Source organism: Mustela nivalis (assembly GCF_964662115.1).
Source record: "Mustela nivalis genome assembly, chromosome: 4".
In the NCBI taxonomy this organism is placed as follows: Eukaryota; Metazoa; Chordata; class Mammalia; order Carnivora; family Mustelidae; genus Mustela; species Mustela nivalis.
Window position 1 is genome coordinate 27,493,693 of NC_139023.1, and position 23,641 is coordinate 27,517,333.

Below are 23,641 nucleotides of genomic sequence, written 5' to 3' on the forward strand. Positions count from 1 at the left end.
TATTTCGAAATTGGAAATGATTTTTATACTAAATAATGAAGAATAGCGTAAATAAATTATGACATATCCATACCATGATGCACAAAACTAGTTTGCTTGGTAAAGATGTCTGTCATCTACTGTCATAAAAAAATTCTGGTTATGATCTAGCAGGTGGAGTTTGATGCCACTTTAATTAAAAAAATATGAGGGGCCCCTGGGTGGCTTGGTGGGTTAAAGCCTCTGCCTTTGGCTCAGGTCGAGATCCCAGGGTCCTGGGATCGAGTCCCCAGTCAGGCTCTCTGCTTATCAGGGAGCCTGCTTCCTTACTCTCTGCCTGCCTCTCTGCCTACTTGTGATTTCTGTCTATCAAATAAAAAAATAAAATCTTAAAAAAAAAATATGGGGGTATTTGGGTGGCTCAGTGAGTTAAGCCTCTGCTTTCAGCTCGGGTCATGACCCCAGGGTCCTGGGATCAAGCCCCACATTGGGCTCTCTGCCTACTTGTGATCTCTCTCTCTCTCTCTGTGTCAAATAAATAAATTAAAAAATATATGAATGATGGCATATGTGCATATCATAATAAAAATGTGGGTGGAAAAAGTCTGAAAGTATATCCAAATGTTACTGGTGGTCACCTATATTAATGACATTATGAGTAATGTCTTATTCATGTTAATTTTATTTATTATTGATGAGCAGTATTACCTTGTTAATCCTAAAAAAAATAAAAAATAATTTTAAAAAGCCATGGCTTTAAAGGGACTTCTTTTTCTGCCCAGGTGGTACTGCAGAAACACAAACAGAAGCAAAGCAGAGCAGCTCCTCAGAAGTGAGGTAAGGGTTTGTGCTTGTTTTGTGAGTTTGGTTGCAGTGCAAATTAATTGTAACAGGTCTCTGAGGGGTGATTTCACATACCTGGTTCTAAAGCCTCAAAAAATACTGTGATGCAAGTGGTTCTTTTTAATCATATAAGACTAAGAATCCATACACTCTTAGTTTCCTGGGGTCACCAAAACAATCTACCACAAACTGAGTGGCTTAAGCAGGAGAGATGTATGGTCACATGGTTCTGGAGTTAGGTGGGCGTCTGAAGTCAGGATGCCGGCACGGTTGGCTCCTTTGGAGGGCTGTGAGGGAGGGATCTGTCCGAGGCGTCCTGCCTTGTTTTCTCTCCACACACCATTGTCTCTGTGTCCAGATTTCCCTTTCTTGTAAGGATTCCATCACTAGATTAGGGCCCAGCCTACTGATCTCATTTCAACTCGATTCCCTCTGTAACTCTCCAAGTAAGGTCACATTCTGAAGTACTGGGGTTTGGTACTCCAACGTATCTTTTTTGAGGGAGAAACAAACCCCCTACCTATCTAGCTACCTACCTAGCTGTAGGTAACAGCTAATGCATGGGTAACACTTTCTTTCCTTTCCTTTCTCACCAGCTTATTATTTGCCACCTTGTTTTTAGTCCTTAAATGTGTTTTTCCCGGGGCGCCTGGGTGGCTCAGTGGGTTAAGCCTGGGCCTTTGGCTCAGGTCATGATCCCAGGGTCCTGGGATCGAGCCCAGCATCGGGCTCTCTGCTCAGCAGGGAGCCTGTTTCCCCTCCCCCCCTCTCTCTGCCTGCCTCTCTGCCTACTTGTGATCTCTGTCTGTAAAATTTAAAAACAAAATTTTAAAAAATGTGTTTTTCCCTTTTGTTTGAAGTTACATATTAAAAATAATTTATATTACATGGTATCTTTTATAAATGGAAGTTTTAATAACTATTTATTTGCCTTTAGAGATAAAAGTGTCAAATAATAATAAATAGTATGTGCTTAAATTCTTACACTTGAGAAAAATAAGTGAAAGGATAAGATGTAGTACAGAAGCCGCTTCAATGGTCTGAGGAAGGAGACCTGAATGTAGTTGCAGCTTTTCTAGTCTCTTATCTAGTCTCTAATCTGCAAGATTAGGGGGTTGGATTAGAGGATGGCCCATACAATTCTCTATGTTTATGATCTAGTTATCCTACTTGGTAATAGTTCTTCATTTAAAAAAAAAAATATTTTATTTATTTATTTGGCAGACAGAGATCACAAGTAGGCAGAGAGGCAGGCAGAGAAAGAGAGGGGGAAGCAGGCTCCCCGCTGAGCAGAGAGCCGGAAGCGGGGCTGGATCCCAGGACCCTGGGATGGTGACCCGAGTCAAAGGCAGAGGCTTAACCCACTGAACCACCCAGGTGCCCCAGTTCTCCATTTTTAAAACCCATGCTTTCTCATTTTACCTCCTGTTCATTACCACCAGCCAAGGTTATGGTGGACACTGATTTCTGTAGTTTATGTTGAGAGCAAAAGCATGTCACTGCTTGACTCAAATGCTGTGTTACCACACATGCTCCCCCACATGGTCCTTATAGGCTTCTCTGGTGGCCCCACAATGAGAGGCAGCTGTAGGGGAGTCAGTATCTCGAAAGCCTAGGGTCCAAATTTTGGCTCTGCTCCTTACTAGCTGTGTGATCTAGGGCAAGTTTTCCATCCTCTTTGTGCCCCTTTTCCCTGCCTGTGAAGAAAAGCAGGGCTAGGGGAAGTACCTGTCTCATAGGACTGTTTTGAGGATTCAGTAAAGCCACATATCAGAACATATTAAAATAAAGTAAGCTCTCAATAAATATAGGGTAGCTGTTACACTTTTTACAGATTGGTGAGCTATTAGGATCATTGCTTGTACCTAATTGTTTTTATCAGATTTCTTTGTGGGACTTTATTTAATTCATTGTTTTCCTAATAAAATCTGTCTTGTTCTTCAACTGCTCAACACACTGTCATCTTAAAGCAATTTCAGACCTGGAGACTGATGGTGGGGTTACTGGTGGAGGGAAACTGGAGATTTCTAGCTGCTGTTTCTTGCTGTTTGGCTTAAAACCTGATGAGAACTTATCTTTTAGTCATTCTGTGTTTCATCTTTTTGGTTTTCTCGGGCTGTGCTTACTTGGGCTTCTGTCTCTCCTTTCATGAACAGTGATATTTCACAGCAGTTTCCAGGGGGATTAAGGATTTTTTTTTGTTTTTAATGTTCTTATAAAGAGCACGGAGATATTTACAGGAAAAATGCTATGTGGATAGAAGATGATATTGAGTCAGGATTCAAAGCTTATAGCAAATATAAAAAATGTATGAAATGAAATCCAGTTATTAAGAAATACATTTTTCAGGAACTGTTTCCCCACATGTCCAGAACCGAAAGGAATTGCAAAATCTTGTCTATTGGTTCTGAAAGGCCCTGAGCAATATCTTGCTCAAATATCTCATGCTGGTGTGTGTGAAGGTTTGTGATAGTGGGGAATTGTGAGAGTCCTTTCTTGAACTCCTCTCAAAGCATAGATGTGATGGGGAAAGTCATGTAGGTGTAGCCTGTTAGTGAGCTGTGCTTCTCCAAAGCAGGTTTTCTAGGCAAAAGATAATCATGAAATTGTAAGATTATTTTCTTGAATTTTCTCTATGGCATGATACTTGTTACTGGATTGAAAAATTTTTCCTAACTTTGATTTTAGGATAAAGAAGGTGGTTTTATGGTAAGGGATTCCAGTCAACCAGGCATGTACACGGTCTCCCTTTATACAAAGTTTGGAGGGTAAGTTCTCCATCAATCATCTCTCCTTAAGAGTTTTTATATGAAGTGCCTATATAGTTTGCATGGATTCCTAATTTTCAAAAAATATGCTGCGTTTCAGCACTAAACAAGATCTAAACTTGATTTCTAAAGTCTGTCCTAGTTTTTGTATTCATACTTCCTATACTTGGTAATTTTTCTTAAGGTTTTCTATGTGTGTGTGTGTGTGTGTGTGTGTGTGTTTATGTTGCAAATGTCTATAGAAACTTTGGCAACATTCAAGAAATAATTCCTGTGCCCCGAGCTAAACACTAAGGATTTCACAGTGAACAAAATAGGTACAGACCCTGCCCTCCGATAGCTTTGTGGGGGATTCAGACAAGCAAAGAGGCAGTTATGGTAGTATGTGAGTAGGTCCTGTGCTCAGAGAGAACGTGTGTATGTGTGTGGGGGATGGTACACAGCCCAAAGATACCCCCAGTTCATCACAAATACATTCTGGGACATCTAGCTAGACCTGATACATCATGAGGGCAGAAGTTGGAAGGAGAGGAAAGAGTGTTTCTGACTTAGCAAACTCCCCAGGCCCAGAATTGAGTGAGGATATGATAAGTTCTAGGAACTGACAAAAGCGTCTTATAGCCGGAAGGGGAGGGGTGGGGTGAGGGAGGAAGGAGAACCCTAAGAGATAAAAGTAGAGGTCAGCTCACGTCAATGTCAAGGAGCTTGACTTAAAGAGCAGAGGGAGTTCCCTTGAAAGGATCTTTAGCAAGAGATGACTTGAGGAGATCTGTGTTATTATAAAAAGATATCTAAAACAGAATTTGCACATTTTTTATAAGTTAGCTTATTCACTTCTGGAAGCTCCAGACGTCTGCAGGTTTACATCAATAGCAGGGACAAAGAACCTTAGCCAGACAGGAACTATTTTAAGACTTTTCACTGTTGGCAAATGGAATTGGTTAATCTTCTCTTTCATAATCTCTTGCAACGGCCAAGTATGTCATCAGTGACCCCTTTAAAAACTTCCACCTGTTAATGTGAAAGGCAAAGCTGGGAAGAACATGGGGAAAAATAAAGGTTGTGCAGAGACTAGAAGTGGGTCTATGTAGGGACCTGTTGTTGCTGGTGGAAAACATCTTAAGAATGAAGTTACGTGATTCTGACTTGGCACTAACACATTTGGATTTTTGTTTCAGCGAGGGCTCGTCAGGTTTCAGGCATTATCATATAAAGGAAACAACAACTTCCCCCAAGAAGTATTATCTGGCAGAAAAACATGCGTTTGGTTCCATTCCTGAGATCATTGAATATCACAAGCACAACGCAGCAGGTAAGGGAACTGTTCAAACATTTTTCAAATAGAGGGACATTGTGATGGGTTCTTCCTTGGGCAGTTTCAGTTTATAGTTAATTGCAGAATGTGATTAGTCTAAAATTATTGCCTATTAAGGAGTTGAAACATACAAAGAAAAGTGGAAATCATGTTAAGCCTTGTAAAAAGCTGTCTTGATTGTAGGACATGAGATACTCTTGTATACGGTAAATGTTCACATTTCTGGGATTTATACCCTTGGTACCGACAAAGACTCTTTGCTTGACCAAGCTTTAGTTGGGCTCTGGAACCATCTCCTAGACCCATTTATGCACTTTCTTGTAAAATCCAGTTTTAGTAAGAACTCTGCTAAGCAGCTTAAGCAGAATTCCCACCTTGACATCTGATATCTGCTCACATTCAATATCTGATCAGATTCCTTATTTTCCACCAGGTGAGGTCTCCTCAGGTTGGCTTGTCTTCAGCAACTTCCTGTTAGATTGATGTATCCCAGAAGCCCCCACTCCCCAGCATTTCTTTATTTTATTTTACTTTTTAAAATTTTATTTATTTTTATTTTTTGTTAAATTTTTAAATTTTCTTACTAACATATAATGTATTATTAGCCCTAAGGCCTCCCCAACATTTTCTTAGTCATTTTCCATTCACTGACCCCAACACTACTCCGTGGCTGTCAATCCCCATTGGTCCACGCTATATTTGGAGTTGAGCCCAATCTCTCTTGAATTCTAAAATCCGATTGCAGTGGTCCCTGTACCAATCACAGTGGTCGTAAGTAAAATCTGCCTTACCATCTTTCGAGGTTTCATTGAATAGTTTCCTTTCTTTAACTGTATGAAGCTAAAACCCTAGATGTGTCTATGTCAGAGTTGTCATGGAAGCTGTGAGACAAGCCCAGGGTTTAGGGCTGTAACTATTGGCTTCCAAAGACTGATCATGTCCTGGGCAAGTTTTCCATCTTCCTGAATCTCTGCTATACTTACTATCGGAGTGGGAACAAACCAAACGCCAAAAAACAGAAACCACATTCATGCCCATGCTCTCAGATAATGATAGAAACTGTTATTAGGGTGTAATTTAAATATCATAAAGATCACCCATTTAAAGTGTACAATTCAGTGGTCATTAGTATACTTAGAGTGGTGCCAAGTATTACCGTAATCTAAGAACATTTTTTAAACTTATTTATTTATTTTTATTAATTTCTTTTCAGCGTAATAGAATTCATTGTTTATGCACCACACCCAGTGCTCCATGCAATACGTGCCATCCATAATACCCACCACCTGGTTCCCCCAACCTTCCACCCCCCACCCCTTCAAAACCCTCAGATTGTTTTTCAGAGTCCACAGTCTCTCATGGTTCACCTCCCCTTCCAATTTCCCTCAACTCCCTTCTCCTCTCTGTCTAAGAACATTTTTATCATCCCCATAAGAAATCTTGAATGCATCACTGGTCACCACCCGGCCCCCTTTCATCAATCCAGCCCCTGGCAACCAGTAATCTATTTGCTGTCTCTACAGATGTACCTATTCTAGACATTCAGGATAAATGGAATCATACAGTATGTGGTCTGTTGTGACTGGCTTGTGTGACTTAACATAATGTTTCTGACATTTGTCCATGTTGTAGCCTGTATAAGTGCTCCATTCTTTTTCTTGACAAATAATCAACTGTGTGGTTTGTTTTTTTTTTAATCCATTTCATCATCATTCATCAGTTGGTGGACATCTGGCTTGTTTCCACATTTTGGCTGTTAAGAATAATGCCGCTGTGAAAATTTGTCTATAAGTTTTTACATGAAAATATCTTCTTCACTTCTCTGGGTGACTTCCCTGGGAGTGAATTTTCTGGGTTCTATGTTAACTTTATGTTTAACATGTGAGGAGCCACTTTCATATCAATTTATACCCCAAAGATCTTTTTCTTATCTCTTACTCTGTTATATTTTAGTATTCACATTGCCTTCCTTTCTTTCTTGATTTCTTTCTTACTTTCTTTCTTGATTTCTTTCTTTCTTGATTTCTTTCTTTCTTTCTTTCTTTCTTTCTTTCTTTCTTTCTTTCTTTCTTTCTTTCTTTCCTGTGTTTGTGTGTTCTTGTATAATTTTTATTCTTCACCATTATCTAAATTCACTCATTGAGCAGACACATTTTGGGTGCCTATTACATGGCAGGAACTGTGTCTGGCTCTAGAGAAACTATGGTGGACTAGAGAGTTTTTGATCCTGGCTCTCTCAGCTCTTACCGTCTGGTGGGGGAGACAGAGAAGTATGTAACCATTTAGAGTTACCGTGAGGTATGCTGTAACGGAAGAAACAAGGAGTGTTGTGGGGGCTCACGGGAGAGACATCTGCCTTCCTTCGTATTTAGTGCTGTAAGCAACTTACATTAAAGTGTCTAACCTACTTCACCGATTTCCAAAGTGGTTAGTATTCCCAGTTGTTGGCATTTTATTCCATTTTTTCCCCAAATTTTTATTTAATTCTAGTTAGTTAACATATGGCACAATAATTGGTTTCAGGAGTAGAATTAAGTGGTTCATCACTTACATACAACACCCAGCATTCATCCTAACTGCCCTCCTTAATACCCATCACCCATGTAGCCCATCCCCCACCTCCCTCCATCAACCCTCAGTTTGTTCTCTATAGTGAAGAAAGTGAAGAATCTCTCTCTTTTTTTTTTTTTTTTTAAGATTTTGTATGTTTATCTGAGAGAGAGAGAGAGAGAGTGCATGGAGTGGGAGAGGAGCAGAGGGAGAGGAAGAAGCAGACTCCCCACTGGCAGGGGGTCTGATGCGGGGCTAGATCCTGGGACTCCAGGATTATGACCCTAGTTGAAGGGAGATACTCAACCAACTGAGCCCCTCAGGTGCCCCAAGAGTCTCTTATGGTTTGTTTCCCTCCCTCTTTTTTCCTCCCTCCCATATGTTCATCTGTTTTGTTTCTTAAATTCTACAGATGAGTGAAATCATATGGTAGTTGTCTTTCTCTGACTTACTTTGCTTAGCACAATACTCTAGCTCCATCCACATTGTTGCAAATGGCAAGATTTCATTCTTTTTGATGACTGAGTAATATTTCATTGTTTATATACCACATCTTCTTTATCCATTCATCTGTTGAAGGGCATTTGGGATCTTTCCCGAGTTTGGCTACTGTTGATAATGCTGCTATAAACATTGGGGTTCACGAACCGCTCTGAATCAGTATTTTTGAATCCTTTGTGTAAATATCTACTAGTACAATGGCTAGATTATAAGGCAGAACCCTCTGAGGACCCACATACTGTTTTCCAGAGTGGCTGCACCAGTTTGCATTCCCACCAACAGTGTATGAGGGCGTTCCTTTCTCCGAATCCTCACCAGCACCTGTTGTTTCCTGTGTTGTTAATTTTAGACTGGTGCTAAGTTCGGACTGGTGTGAGGTGGTATCTCATTATGGTTTTGATTTGTATTTCCCTGATGCTGAGTGATGTTGAGTATTTTTTCATGTGTCTGTTGCCATCTGGATGACTTCTTTGGAAAAATGTCTATTTATGGCTTCTGCCATTTCTTAACATTAAACTAACTAGATTAACATTAAATTAACTGGATTAATTTGTTTTTTGGGTGTTGAGTTGGATAAGTTCTTTATAGATGTTGGATACTAGCCTTTTATCTGATATAACATTTGCAAATATCTTCTCCCATTCTGTACCTTTTCGTTTTGTTGATTGTTTCCTTTGCTGTCCAGAAGATTTTATCTTGGGCACCTGGATGGCTCAGTCAGTTAAGCATCTGTTTTTGGATCAGGGCATGATCCCAGGGTCCTGGCATCTAGCCCTGCATTAGTCTCTTTGCTCATCGAAGAGCTTACTTCTCCCTCTTCCTCTGCCTGTGGCTATGCCTACTTGTTCTCTCTCTCTCTCTGTCAAATAAATAAACAAAAATCTTCAAAAAAAAAAAAAAAAGATTTTTATGTTGATGAGGTCCCAATAGTTCTTTTTTACTTTTCTTTGCCTTGCCTCTGGATTTTTGTCTAGTAAGAAGTTGCTATGGCTGAGGTCAAGGAGGTTGTTTGCTCCCTGTGCTTCCTCTGGGATTTTGATGGTTTCCCATCTCATGTTTAGGTCTTTCATCCACTTTGAATTTATTTGTGTGTATAGTATAAAGAGTGGTCCAGTTTCATTCCTCTGTAGGTTGTTGTCCTGTTTTCTCAACACCACTTGTTGAAGAAACTTTTTTCCTTTGGACATTCCTTCCTGCTTTGTCGAAGATAAGTTGGCCATATAGTTGAGGGTACACTTTTGGGTTTTCTATTCTGTTCCATTGATCTGTGTGTCTGTTTTTGTGCCAGTACCATGCTGTCTCAATGATTACAGCTTCGTAATAGAGCTTGAAGTCTGGCATCATGATGCCTCCAGCTTTGCTTTTCTTTTTCAGCGTTGCTTTAGCTATTGGGTCCCGCTGTTGATAGTTTGGAGCCCCATATTTATGCTAAGATTACTAGTATTGAGTTATTCAAGGTGAATCACTTTAATTTTAATAGATTACCATAATTCCCTTTCATAGTTCAGATCATATTTGAAAAGAACATGAAATAATAATTGATAATAGCTGTTAGAAACTTTTCAACATTTTACTTATATTTTGCCTTTTAAAGATTGTATTTATTTATTTGGAGGAGGCAGAGGGAGAGAGAGAGAGAAGCAGATTCCCTACTGAGCAGGGATCCCAGTGTGGTGCTCGATCCCAGGACAGCAGGATCATGACATAGCCAAAGGCAGACACTCAACCAACTGAGCCATCAGGCACCCCACCTTTTAACATTTTAAAAAATGTTTGAGACTACGCTAGCTAGCTGAGTGCTTGGTAAACACTGCGGTATTGAAAAGACAGTGTTTGTTGAGTGAATAAAAACATATATATGTAAAAAAGTTTTTTATGTCTCATAAAAATATGAAATTGTTAATTCAAAGAACAGGATCATCTTCTTCCTGCCTGCTTTCCTTTCTTTTTATATTTTGTTAGCATAGAGCAGAGTTTTGTGTGTACACACAGGATGAGCGCTAAGTGGACGAATGAATGCCCTTTATACATGAGTGTCTAAGTTTAGAGCTTTTACATGCAGAATGATTAAGAATGAGTTCAATTTCGGGGATTCTGGGTGGCTCAGTGGATTTAGCCTCTGCCTTTGGCTCAGGTCATGATCCCAGGGTTCTCAGATTGAGCCCCGCATCGAGCCCCGCATCGGGCTCTCTGCTTCGGCGGGGAGCCTGCCCCCCACCCCCGCTCTGCCTGCCTCTCTGCCCACTTGTGATCTCTGTCTGTCAAATAAATTAAAAAAAAAAAAAAATCTTAAGAAAAGAATGAGTTTAATTAAAAAAAAAAAAAAAAAGAAAGAATAAGTTCAATTCCAATGCTTTCTCTAACTTGCAGGACTTGTCACAAGACTGCGGTACCCAGTCAGTACGAAGGGGAAAAATGCTCCAACCACTGCAGGCTTCAGCTATGGTAACGCATTTTTGTAGTTGCCCTGACTAATTTCCCTTAGAAAAAAACATCCGTTACCGCAAGACCAATTGAGATGTTTAGAATTCCACACAGTAGAACTGTTTTTATCATTGTATAGTATGGGTTTTTAGATGATTGTACTTGTAGCTATGGAAACCCTAGATTTTCTGCTTTCATCCTTATTTATAATTTGGCAGAAAACTTTCTCTTAGTGAAAAATAAACATTACCATGTTATTTCTACAATAAATCAAATCCTTTTCTGGCTCTCAGCAGCTTGATTGGTTACTTACAGTAAAGTAAGGATGGAGGAAATAAAGAAGACCTCCAACCTGACTGTCTTGGTTGCTTCTAGCCAAAGCCTTTTAAACAGAAGATTAAAGGAGAAAGTATTAGGATTTTGTTTTTTTCTGAGTATCTTTAAGCTCTATTATTATTAGCCCATTATTTAGCATCTTCTTGCCTTCTCTTGTTCACTTTGGTTATATTCTGATGGCTTAGTAGGGAGGGAGTATGTCCTCCCCAGGGGATGGAAAGTCACCGTTTGCAGTTTGGGTGTAGGTGGCAAGTCTGTTCTATGTTTAACCATATTATCCTGTGACTTTGACATTGACCCTAGTTGTTGCTTCTCTGTTTCCCACTGATTGATGCTGTGTTCTCCTTATTAAATGTTACCGCTTCCCCCCTCTGTCTCACAGAAAAATGGGAGATCAATCCCTCAGAGCTGACCTTTATGAGGGAACTGGGGAGCGGACTATTTGGAGTGGTGAGGCTGGGCAAGTGGAGGGCTCAGTACAAGGTGGCAATCAAAGCCATTAGGGAAGGTGCCATGTGCGAGGAAGACTTTATAGAAGAAGCTAAAGTGATGATGTAAGTTACCCTGTTCTTTCTGGTTCCTCTTTTTGCATTAAAAAGTAGCCTCCCACCAGCCAATAGCCCCGCAGGCTTCTTTTCCTATGGTAACTATGTGTATGCATGACTTCTCCCCCCAGGAAGCTGACACACCCGAAGCTAGTACAGCTGTATGGTGTATGCACCCAACAGAAACCGATTTACATTGTTACCGAGTTCATGGAGAGGGGCTGTCTTCTGAATTTCCTCCGACAGAGACAAGGTCATTTTAGTCGAGATGTGCTGCTGAGCATGTGTCAAGATGTGTGTGAAGGCATGGACTACCTGGAGAGAAACAGCTTCATCCACAGAGATCTGGTAATCTCGACCGCCCGCATTCCCATTCACTGGCCGAATTCCTTTGTAACATTGGGGCAGCAAATGAACGATGATGAATTAATATCTCTGTTCTCAACGGTGTTTCACCGTTATCTTTAAACTTGGTAAATTTAACTTGCCTCGTAATTGAACAGAAAACTCTTGATCACATCTGATACATGTAATGCATAATTACATAGGCAATTGCATTAATAATACATAACTACCTAGGTCATTGTTTCTAAGCAGCTTACTATATGTTAACTATTTGATCTCCATAAGAATCTCATGTGAGAGCTAGTCACAACAGTCTTTCTTTCTTTTTTTTTTTTAATTTTTTTTAAGATTTTTTATTTATTTGACAGAGATCACAAGTAGGCAGAGAGGCAGGCAGAGAGAGAGAGAGAGGAGGAGAAGCAGGCTCCCTGCTGAGCAGAGAGCCTAACGCGGGGCTCGATTCCAGGACCCTGGGATCACAACCCGAGCGGAAGGCAGAGGCTTTAACCCACTGAACCACCCAGGCGCCCCCACAACAGTCTTTCTGACCATTGTTGTCTGATAGAGAAGAAAATTAGCTTTAGAGAAGGGAAATGACTGACTGGTCAGGTGATAAATGGGGAAGTTAAGGGTTGACTCCTCCTTTCACTAAATCCTACACTCTTTTCCACCTCACGTGATGTAAGCAGAAGTTAGAACAGAAATTCTTGGTTTATTTTCCTGATTTCTGAAGTCACTGGGAAACCATGGAGGCCCACATTAACGGCTGAAAATACTAGAAAAGGGAGTCTATTATTGATTCTAAAATATTGTGATGGAGACACTTCTTAATTTTTCCCCTCCCCTACTCTGTCTCCCTGTCTCCCCCATTTTTTTCTTTTCTTTTTCTTCTCTGCTTGTTTTTCTCAAATATGTCTATTTTCAGCCTGAAGACAGAACTGTCATTTTCTGTTAAACCTTGAAGATGATTCTTTCACCAAAAAGCTTGTGATTCTCTACCTGGGACTTTTTAACATGTTTTAATTTTAACTTTCTTGTCATAAAGCATGGATTCATGTCTTCTGGAATAGCAGCAAAGCATTAAAAAAAATCAAATAATCACTTTAAGCAGGTATTGCTTTTATAGGAATTTAACATATATCAACTCATAGAGTCATTATAATAACCCTAAGAAGTAGGTATAGTTATTATTCTCACTTTACAGATGAGGAAACTGAGATATATATATAATAGGATAAAATTACTGACCAGTAGTCAAGTCTACCGTGGAGTCAGGATTTGAACCCAGGGCATTTGGCCCTAGAGTCCACACTATAGCTACTGTGTGCTGCGATCTTCAGACTTGGGGCATAATAAAGAGCTGATTGACTTTCAGTTGTGTTTTAGGGTAGTTATCTAATCTCTCTTGGGTTCTTTTTCTACATCTATAAATTGTGGGTTGGTTATAATATTGGTTTACTCACAAGACTGTTCCCCACCCCCCATCTTTACTGAGCCATAATTGACAAAATTGCATGTATTGAAAGTAAAGAACATCATGACTTGAGATATGTATACAGTATGAAATGATTATCAAAGTCAAGTTAATTATATCCATACCTCACATGCAGGGAGAATGCTTAAGGTGTGCTCCCTTAGTAAACTATAAGGAAGCAAAGAAGTATTATTAATTATAGTTATCATGCTATCCTTCAGATCTTCAGAACATACTGAGTTCTACTTTTTTTTTTTTAAAGATTCCATATACAGGGCACCTGGGTGGCTCAGTGAGTTAAAGCCTCTGCCTTCAGTGCAGGTCATGATCTCAGGGTCCTGGGATCCAGCCCTGCATCTGGCTCGATCTCAGGGTCCTGGGATCAAGCCCTGCATCGGGCTCTCTGCTCAGTGGGGAGCTTGCTTCCTCCTCTCTCTCTGCCTCCTTCTCTGCCTACTTGTGATCTCTGTCTGTCAAATAAATAAATAAAATCTTTAAAAAAAATTTTGTAAAGATTCCATATACAAAGGATATCGTAGAGTATTTGTCTTTCCATCGGGCCTCTTTCGTTTAGCATAATGCCTTCCAGGTTCATCAGTGTTGTCACAAGGACAAGATTTTTTTTATGGCTGAATAATATGGCACTGTATAGATAGACGACATCATCTTTATGCGCTCATCGTTGATGGACAATTAATTATTTTGTAGCTTGGCTATTGTTGGTAATGTTCCTATGAATATGGGAGTTCAGACATCTCTTTGAGGTACTGATTTCATTTCTTTTTCTTTTTTCTTTTATTTTTTAAAATATCTTATTTATTTATTTGACAGAGATCACAAGTAGGCAGAGAGGCAGGCAGTGAGAGAAGAGGAAGCAGGCTCCCTGCTGAGCAGAGAGCCTGATTCGGGACCTGATCCCAGGAGCCCAAGATCATGACCTGAGCCGAAGGCAGTGGCTTAACCCACTGAGCCATGCAGGCGCCCCCATTTCTTTTTCGATATAGTTGGAAGTGGAATTGCTGGATCATATGGCAATTTTACTTTTAATTTTTTGAGTAAACTCTGGCCTGTTTTCCATAATGGCTGTAGCAATTTGCATCCCACAAATAGTATACAAGGGTTCCCCTTTCTCCACTTTTTCTTTCTTGACAACTTTTGTCCTCTCTTGTGTTTTTGGTAATAGCCATCCTGACAGGTGTGAGGTGACATCTCATTGTGGTTTTGATTTGCATTTACCTAATGAAAATGATGTTGAACACCTTTTCATGGACCTGTTGGCCATTTGTGGGTTGTTGTTGTTTTTTTTTTAATTGTATATTCAGGTTCTTTGCTTCTTTTAAAAATTGGATTATTTGCTTTTTTGGTATTGAGTTGTGAGAGTTCTTTATGCATTTTATATATTAGCTCTTTATCAGATGTGTGGTTTTACAAATCATTTTTCCTATTCTGTAGTTTCCCTTTATATTTTGTTGATTGTTTCCTTTGCTGTGCAAAGGTTTTTATTCTCATGTAGACCAATTATCTATTTTTGGTTTTGTTGCTTGTGCTTTTGGTGTCATATCCAAAAATTCACCAGTGAAACCATCTGGCGCCAGGCTTTTCCTTTGCAAGACTGTTTTAAAGATTGCATTACGTGACTGGGGCAAAGGACTCTGTATGGTACATGTGATATAGATAACATTCATTATTGTTATTATGCTCAGTGATGGTAAAGAACACGTCTGTCATTTTGAAAGTTGTGAACTAAGCATCTTCCTCTTTTTCTGAACTTTCAAAACTGATGAAAATCGAATGCCTACATGAGTGTGGCAGACTACATCTGTCCACACAGACCATATCTGGGTGAAAGCAATTCTGATAATTTTAGGCTTATGATATTGACATTACCGTGGTAGGTTTGTGTCACCCCTGAAGGAAAGATTCTGATGCTCCTATCGTTTGGGCAAAGAATGCTGTTGACCATGACGTGAAGTAATAATGAGGTATCCCTATAGCAAGATGGGGGCAAATCAGGGAACTTCAGAAGAGACTCTTGGATGCCTGGGTGGCTCAGTGGGTTAAGCCGCTGCCTTCGGCTCAGGTCATGATCTCAGGGTCCTGGGATCTAGTCCCGCATCAGGCTCTCTGCTCAGCGGGGAGCCTGCTTCCCTCTCTCTCTGCCTGCCTCTCCATCTACTTGTGATTTCTCTCTGTCAGATAAATAAATAAAATCTTAAAAAAAAAAAAAAAAGAAGAGACTCTTAAAATGCATTCAGCAGGAATAATCTCATAAGTGGAATTGCCTCATGCAGAGAATAGAATGCTAGAAATGTCAGGAAAAAAATGCATCTTAGCCCATACGTTGTGGCATTAAAAATATTACCATGTTTTCCTCCTGAGAAATACTATGTCTTTTTCCCAAATTGTTTTCTTGAATTTTGTGCTCTTAAAGAATAGGCAAGAAAATATAATTTAAATAATTCAGAATTATATTTCACCAATTCCATATGACATATTACAATATACTGGAAACATAAAAGACAAGGTGAACTATGTTACACATGGCTGTTTTGTTCTGCTTTGTTTTGTTTTTTGGCTGAGATTGGGATGACCAATTACTGAGCAAAGCTGTTGGGTGAAACATCGGTTACCTATCACTTTGATTATTGTGTGTTATTAAATTCACCTAATGAGAACCTGGATTAAGGACTTCGAGAGATGTTGTCATTATCAATAAGAAAATCTGACAGTTTAATAAGAATAAAATTGGGAGGGGAAGAAAGTAGTTTGACCTTCTTAGTCTTCGTTTAGGGATGACAGTTGGCAAAGTTATATAATCGTGCCTTAATTGCACATATGACTTTCTGACCTCTCTTTCTACTCATTTTTTCAAATATATGTTGGAGACATTTTCACAGGAATAAACTGAATTTATAAAAAGACGTTCCCACCTTCTGTAAATGTTGACTGGGTTATATTAAATTTAACGTAAACAGAATTTATATTTTTCTACTTTATAAAACTTTGTAACTAATACACCATTGAAATGTTGTTTTCCAGGCTGCCAGAAATTGCCTAGTTAATGAGGCCGGAATTGTAAAAGTATCAGATTTTGGAATGGCCAGGTAAGGCTGAGTCTATGTAAATATTTTCTATAAATTTCAGGTTTAATTAATATGTACCTCTGAAGGTTCAGAAAGCCTGATTTTTTTTGGTTTTTTTTTGCAGTTTGTGTCAACTTCTTTTTCTGAAGCTTATTGAAGAGCTGTTTTTAAACCACATCTTTTGTGATATTAGCAAAATATTTGTAGTATCCATCATTTTCATAGGAAGGCTAATTGATTTTTCTGCTTTTTAGTGTGTTTTTGATGGAAGGCAGTAAAATAAATTAGATTATATTTGGAAAAGTTTCCTTGCTGAACCGATCTGTTTTACTGTTATTGTGAGCTTTTTCCCAGGTGACAAATTGTTGGGAAATTATGACTGCTTTATGTTTTATTATGAGGCATCAGATGATAGTCACATCAGCTTGTAGAATCAATAAACATGGGGGTGGGGGGGGTGCCTGGGTGGCTCAGTCATTAAGCATCTACCTTCAGCTCAGGTCGTGACCTCAGGATCCTGGGATCAAGCCCCGCATGGGGTCTCTGCTCAGCAGGAAGCCTGCTTCTCCCTCTCCCACTCCCACTCTTGTGTTCACTCTCTTGCTGTGTCTCTCTCTGTCAAATAAATAAATAAAATCTTAAAAATCTTAGAAAAAAAAAGAATCAATAAGCATGGGAGTAATCTTCAGTGATGAAGTATAAAGGAAATCTTGTTAGCGGTTCTGAAATAAATAAATTCATTAAAAAACAGAGTATACATCGTGATGTTAGTTATACTGTCCACTAGGTGGGAGTATAGCCTGTTAAAGATTCTACTTGCATTTCTCCCTGGCCTGGGTTAGATTTCTGGAGTCTTTTGTTTTCACAGAAATACGTTTAGGGGTAAAGTTCTTAGAATACCCAGTCTGTTGTGGTTTTATTCTCTTAATTTTTGTAATTTCAATAGAGTGTTAGATAAGACCTTTAAAAAGTATTGTTTGTCCTTTCCCTCCTCTGCGTCCATCACTCATCCGTATGTCCATCCTTAAAAATATGAGGTGCTGGGGTGCCTGGGTGGCTCAGTCGGTTAAGCTTCGGCTTTCGGCTCAGGTCATGATCTCAGGTCCTGGGATCGAGCCCTGAGTCGGGCTGTTTGCTCAGCGGGGAGTCTGCTTCCCCTTCTCTCTCTCTCTGCCTGCCTTTCTGCCTACTTGTGATCTCTGTCTGTCAAATAAATAAATAAAATCTTAAAAAAAAAAAATGAGGTGCCTACTATGTACCAGGGTGTTAGGTTGAATGACAGCAGGAATAAGGCATATGAGCCCCCGCCGTACACAGCTCAGATTCAGGAAGAGAGAGAGAAAGACCTGAGAGCATCACAAAGAGAGAAACAAAGTGATGTGACCGAGCGGCAGTCAGTGTACCAAAGCCTCAGGCCCACAACACTTTTTTTGTTCAGCTTGTGAGCCAACAATGGTTTTCCAATTTTTTTTTTCTTTAAGATTTGATTTTTTTGAGAGAGAGAGAGAGAGACAGGGCAACCGAGATAGCAAGAGAAAGCTCAAGGAGGGAGGAGAGGGAGAAGCCGACTCCCCTCTGAGCAGGGAGCCCAAAGTGGAGCTTGATCCCATAACCCTAGAATCATGACCTGGGCCAAAGGGTGTCGCTTAACTGACAAAGCCACCCAGGTGCCCCTGGCTTTCCAATTTTTAAATGGTTGGCAAAAAGTAAAAGAATTTTAGGACACATGAAAAATATCTGAAATTTGGGGTGCCTGGGTGGCTCAGTCGCTAAGCATCTGCCTTTGGCTCAGGTCATGACCCTAGAGTCCCGCAAGTGGGCCCCACATCGGGCTCCCGGCTCAGCAGGGAGCCTACTTCTCCCCCTCCTGATCTCCCTTCTCGGTGTCTCTTTCTCTCTGTCAAATAAATAAATAAAATCTTAAAAAAAAATCGGAAGTTCAAATGTCTGTGTCTGTAAATCCTGGGACACAGCCTCACTCATAATGTGTTATCTATGGCCACTTTCACACAATGAAGGCAGATTTGGACAGTGGTGACAGAGTATATGGCCTGAACAGTAGATCATCTTGTCCTTATTGATCATCTCGTCCTTTACAGACAAAATGTGCTCCCCCCTGAGCGAGAGGTCATGTGGGGCTGGGGAGGTGGGTGGACTCTGAGTGATGGCACAGACGGGGTGATGCTCGCTACGTCCGGGGCTCTGGAAGACATCTTGGAGACGGGGATATTTGGATAGAGACCGGAAAGCCCGAAGCAACCAACGAGGTGGAGATCTGAGGATAAAATATCCCAGGGGGAAGAAACAGTGGGTATGAAAGCTTGAAATCTGGGACAAGCTCGGGTCACCTCAGCACCAGGTCACACAGGCTGGGTTTAGCTTATCATGAGAGCAGGACTGCTGCCTGTCGGAGCAGAACTTACCCCGTGCTCTTCATGTGCTTTTTGTGAAGACTTTCCTCTGACAGGCAGTCCTCCCGTTTCCCATGCTGGGTTTTTACACATCTGGCTTTCAGAAAATCTGTGCTTCTGCCTCAGCCCCTCTGGAACACTCAGACCCCCTGACGGACAGGCACGTTGATCCCACTCACAGTGGCTTGTTCCCATGCATCGGGGAAGTTGGTGCGATTATATGGCTGCGTTCTCACAGCTTTTAGAAATTAGCTTTGGGCGCCTGGGTGGCTCAGTGGGTTAAAGCCTCTGCCTTCGGCTCAGGTCATGATTCTAGGCTCTTGGAGCCCACATCGGGCTCTCTGCTCCTTGGGGAGCCTGCTTTCTCCTCTCTCTCTCTGCCTGCCTCTCTGCCTATTTGTGATCTCTGTCTGTCAAATAAATAAATAAAATCTTAAAAAAAAAAAAAAAGAAATTAGCTTTATGTGTTCATATACTACGTAAGCACATTCCTCTTGTAAATACGTATGGAGCACATTACAGAAAGGGCCACAGTCTCCATCTCTACCTCCCGGATCCAGGGTCCTCCCCAGAGGTAGTCAAAGTTCTCAGGCTGTGTGTGTCCTTCCAGAAGGACGTAAGTATGTGTGCATAGCAAAAACTACAGAGTATCGTTTTGAGTGTGTGTGTGCGCGTGCGCGCGTGAGGGAGGGATGTCATGGTATATAAATCCATACTCCTCCATTTACCTCTGTCATTGTGCAATTTGCTTTTTTCACTTGCTGTGGGTTTAACTTGTACCCCGTGTACTCGTGGGGGCCGAGAGCACATGTGCCTCCAAACACTCTGCACCACTTCCTTTAGAGCAGCTCTGCTTTAGATGTTTTACGTGTGGGGCCTTTGGGTTACATTTTGTTTAAAGAACAGAATTGCTTACCAAAAAAAAAAAAACCAACAAAAACCTTAGCCAACTCTTTTATTGTGTCCTGCCTCTATTGCCTCATAAAAAAGAAAAACACACAGAAAACGGAAGTGCAGCTACGAATGTTACCATGTATCCCTCTCAAGCTGAGAGGAAGATGGAAATCACCAGGCGTGGCCACGGAGGCAAACATTTAGCTTCAACCGGATGCTCGTTGGACTTCAGTCAACTGTGTTTTTGATTCTAAGAGGTGGGGAAAGAAGGTAAAGAACATGTAGATCATAACCCAGAGGTGTAAACCTGTGGCGTGTCTTCCTTTAGGTATGTTCTGGACGATCAATACACAAGTTCTTCCGGTGCAAAATTTCCAGTGAAGTGGTGTCCACCTGAGGTGTTTAACTACAGTCGCTTCAGTAGCAAATCAGATGTCTGGTCATTTGGTAAGAACACGGTCCATTTTCCCCCAGCTCTAATCTGAACCGTAAGTGGATGCATCCTTTGGTGATCCTTTATCCTTTTCTAGGTGTTTTAATGTGGGAAATATTCACTGAAGGCAAAATGCCTTTCGAGAAAAACACCAACTACGAAGTGGTAACCATGGTTACGCGGGGCCACCGACTCTACAGGCCGAAGCTGGCATCCAAACATGTGTATGAGGTGATGCTGAGATGTTGGCAGGAGGTAAAGAAAAAAAAAATGTTGTGCTTTCCTTCTCCCATCCAAGTACTAACCAGGCCGACCCTAGTTGTGCTTTCCTTCTGAATCTTGAAAACACTTAGGGATCTGGGCTTGGTGGATTAATCATGCATGGTCTCGACAGCCTAGGGAGTTAGTGCATGTGTTACACGATTTCAAACTAGGTAGAACACCAGCCCTCTCAAGTCAGTTCCAAATAATGGGAAGAAAAAGGTGAAGAAGCGGAAAATGATAATAATTAGGATCATAAATTCAGGCTGCCGTCCCTCTCCCAAGCGGAAGTCCTGTCACGGTTGCCTGAGTCCGGGATGCGGGGAATGAGTCCTGAGAAGCAGCTCTTCTCTCACTGGACTACTTGTAGTGTTGAATTATTACGCTTTCACCAGAGGGGGTTTCTTTCACCAAACCTCAACTTCCCCCAGATCTCTTGACTCACAGTCTTTGGAAGTTTTCCTTCCTGGTGTATTGAAATGGCACCTTGTAGAAAAGATGAGACACCATAATAATTTTTGAAAGATAATAATATTAGCTTTATTGTGTGATAGGCACTGTACTAAGTGCTTTAGATATACTTCTCAAAACAACCTTTAGAGGTGCAGAGATTTTTACTATAACCACTTTGTGGATGAGGAGACCAGGGCTCTTGAAGTTGGCACTTGCCCAAGGCCATTTTGCTACAGAGAAGCAGAGCCCATGCTCTTGGTCTCTTACTGTAATGTCTCCAAAGGAACACTGATTGGGGTGGGAGAGGCCTGGGCAGGAAGTGTTGGTGGGGGTAGGAGAGGACAGCGTGAGAAAGGCAAGGCAGTGATAATGAGTGTGGTGTGCATACAGGAGGGTAGAGATTGTTCTGATGGAGCAGAGAGCCCACGTGAGGGTTTTGTGGAAAATGAGATAGAGTAGCAAGAGGATAGGAGAGGGCAGGTTATAGAGGGCACCGCAAATTAGCAAGACTTGATTTTGCAGGCAATAAAGAGCCCTGTTAGATTCTTGAATGGAGACACAAAAGGAATGTTATGGAAATGTGTGTCCACCAACAGTACATGTAGGTGAGGGTAGACCCATTTGGAGACACCTAAGTGTTCAAGTCCCAAAACAAGGAGTGCCTTGCACTTGTGTGCTATGTTATGTGAGTTTGAATGTGAGAAATTATCTTGGGGTTGGATTCTGGAACCCACAGTTTCTCTTTGATTTTCAATTGTAGAAACCAGAGGGAAGGCCTTCCTTTGAAGATTTGCTGCGTACAATAGATGAACTAGTCGAGTATGAAGAAACTTCTGGAAGATGAGTGGTGTTTTGACCCATGGCTTCCAGATTCCACAGCATGAGGAAGAAATGGCACTTTGTGGCTAACTTCTAATTTATTTAGCACTTGGACATATAGACAGTTTTACTTACAAAGTGGAAAAACCTAAAGCATTTGCATCTAGACCAGTCCTAGCTCTGGGACTGAATCTTTTAGGTTATGGAAATGTTGCCTGAGAGATGGTGATTAAAAACACTCACTTTTTTCCATCCCACAAATATTTGAGTGCCCACCACGTGCTAGATACGATGCCTAGATCCCAAGGTTTTCCCATTTTAGGGGTATATATGGGGCCATGTTGGCTGATGTCCGTGGAAGGTCAGGATATTTGGGAAGGGAAAGGTAATTAGAGCCTTTTTCCTGCAACCTTTCTCTTTCCTTTGGCTTCTACAGAAATCTGGGCCTGAGGCATTGTCTAGAATGTGGGTTCTGGATGAATCAGAAACCCATCTTGGATAAGTACCCCTCTTCTGTTTTGAAAACATCTGTTTTTCAAGACTGCCATTAGTATTACATTAAAAAATATTTGTATGCTGTATATATTGTAAATATATATAATATATGAAGGTATATATTTATAAGAAACGTGTTGTCTTTTATTTAAAAATTTTAATTCGGTAATGTATGGACTTACCTTTTTAGGACTAGGGACTATGCCTTGCAGCTGTCAGTTTCTCTTCCCCTGGAGATCAAATATTCCTTACTGAAGAAAAGAAAGTCTGGACCTTTCTACCATTAATGCCTCCTGCCACATGGGCAGGCATGTTTGGGAGTGCCTGTCTAATTTCAACCCCCAACCAGGCCTATGTTTGGGTGGAGTGAACCTGCCCATGTTATCCATCACTAATTGGTGTTAGGTAAAAATGGAACTGGGGCAGGGCGCCTGGGAGCCTCAGTCAATTATAAGCGTTCACTTTCGGCTCAGGTCATAATCCAGGGTGCTGGGACCGAGTCCCACGTTATGCTTCCTGCCCAGCAGGGGGTCTACCTCTCCTTCTCTGCTTCTCCCCCCACTCATACTTTTCTATCTCTTGCTCTCAAATAAATAACTTATAATAAAAAAGATTGAACTAGAAGCCATTAATGATTTTCTACATCTTCAGAATCTGCCCCAAGACACAGATGCTGTGAGTGGGGGTGCTGGGCTCTGGGGCAGAATGCTGAGGTGACATTCATGACAGAGCCCGCCCCTACTGCAAGCAAGACCCAGGGGCAAGCGCAAATTCTGGCAGAGACCAGGACAAATGGAGAGCCTGGTGTGTAGAGCTGTCTCCAGATGGGGTTCTGGAGATCTGGTTGTGGACTTGGGTTCCTGGATTCGTGAGATTGTCTGGAAGAGCCTCACAGTAGACCCTATGTTCAAGTTTATTTGAGTGCGTTTCTGACCGTTCTCACGATCTCTGACCAAGACTCCAGCTGAGCTGAGCTGAGCTCATGAGCCCAGAAGAAACAGTCTCTGTTATCGATAGGACAGGCCATGTATTGCCGCACACCTTTTTTTCTTTTTGGAGTTTTATGTTTTTGATATTATGAGGGTAGAAAGCTGAGACACATACAACACAGGGCCTTACTGTAGGAGTTTCAGCGGCTCTGGGCACTGCCATGGTGTCCCCGGGGCCACCGGTGCCGTGGGAACACAGAGCTGTCCAACTGGCTGCCCTGAGCGGTGCCTCCCTAAGACCCTGGAGAACCATCTCTTTCCTTCTGGTCTGTCCATCCACGGAAAGCTATCTTCTATCCTTCCTTCTCCTCCTTATAATGAAAAAGAACAAAACAAAACAAAAACCCACCTTGAGTCTCGTCACAGTCTGTTTGCCACTTTCCTCCTCATCTTCCTGTTTAACCGTACCCCCATCTTACACGCACCCCCCCCCCTTTTCACCGAACTGTAGCTCCTTCAAGGAGTTGGCCATACTCGTCATACTTGAGAGTGAGTGCTGTCGTTTAGATCTTTCTCCTTCACCTGGACTCCTCCCACACCCCCGTCCTGTCCCATACCTCCCTTTTCACCTGGAACAGCCGTATTCCAAGTGCTGCGGGGTGCTGAAGAAACGTGAGGACCAAGTACAATTCTTGTACTCATCATCGTTGCGCGCACTTCTGATGTGAAGAACAAGACGGTTGCTCCCTGGCAACATTTGGGAACATCTCCTTCAAAAGAATC

The 23,641-nt window shown here is 41.3% G+C and overlaps 1 protein-coding gene across 2 annotated transcripts in view; it reads left to right on the forward strand.

Moving 5' to 3' along the window:
- Positions 1-22,062, forward strand: part of TEC (tec protein tyrosine kinase) — a 140,063-nt gene extending 118,001 nt beyond the window's left edge. The window contains exons 9-18 of one of the 2 annotated variants that reach the window (XM_082728383.1): positions 762-816; positions 3,511-3,590; positions 4,769-4,902; positions 10,327-10,401; positions 11,099-11,270; positions 11,393-11,609; positions 16,120-16,184; positions 19,797-19,915; positions 19,999-20,156; positions 21,376-22,062. In XM_082728383.1, coding sequence (XP_082584509.1) covers positions 762-816; positions 3,511-3,590; positions 4,769-4,902; positions 10,327-10,401; positions 11,099-11,270; positions 11,393-11,609; positions 16,120-16,184; positions 19,797-19,915; positions 19,999-20,156; positions 21,376-21,459 — 1,159 coding nt within the window. In that variant the 3' untranslated portion in view covers positions 21,460-22,062. Of the gene's footprint in view, positions 1-761; positions 817-3,510; positions 3,591-4,768; positions 4,903-10,326; positions 10,402-11,098; positions 11,271-11,392; positions 11,610-16,119; positions 16,185-16,287; positions 19,515-19,796; positions 19,916-19,998; positions 20,157-21,375 lie in introns of those variants that run through there. The other variant, XM_082728382.1, reaches the window with a different exon arrangement.
- The last annotated feature ends 1,579 nt before the right edge of the window (positions 22,063-23,641 follow it).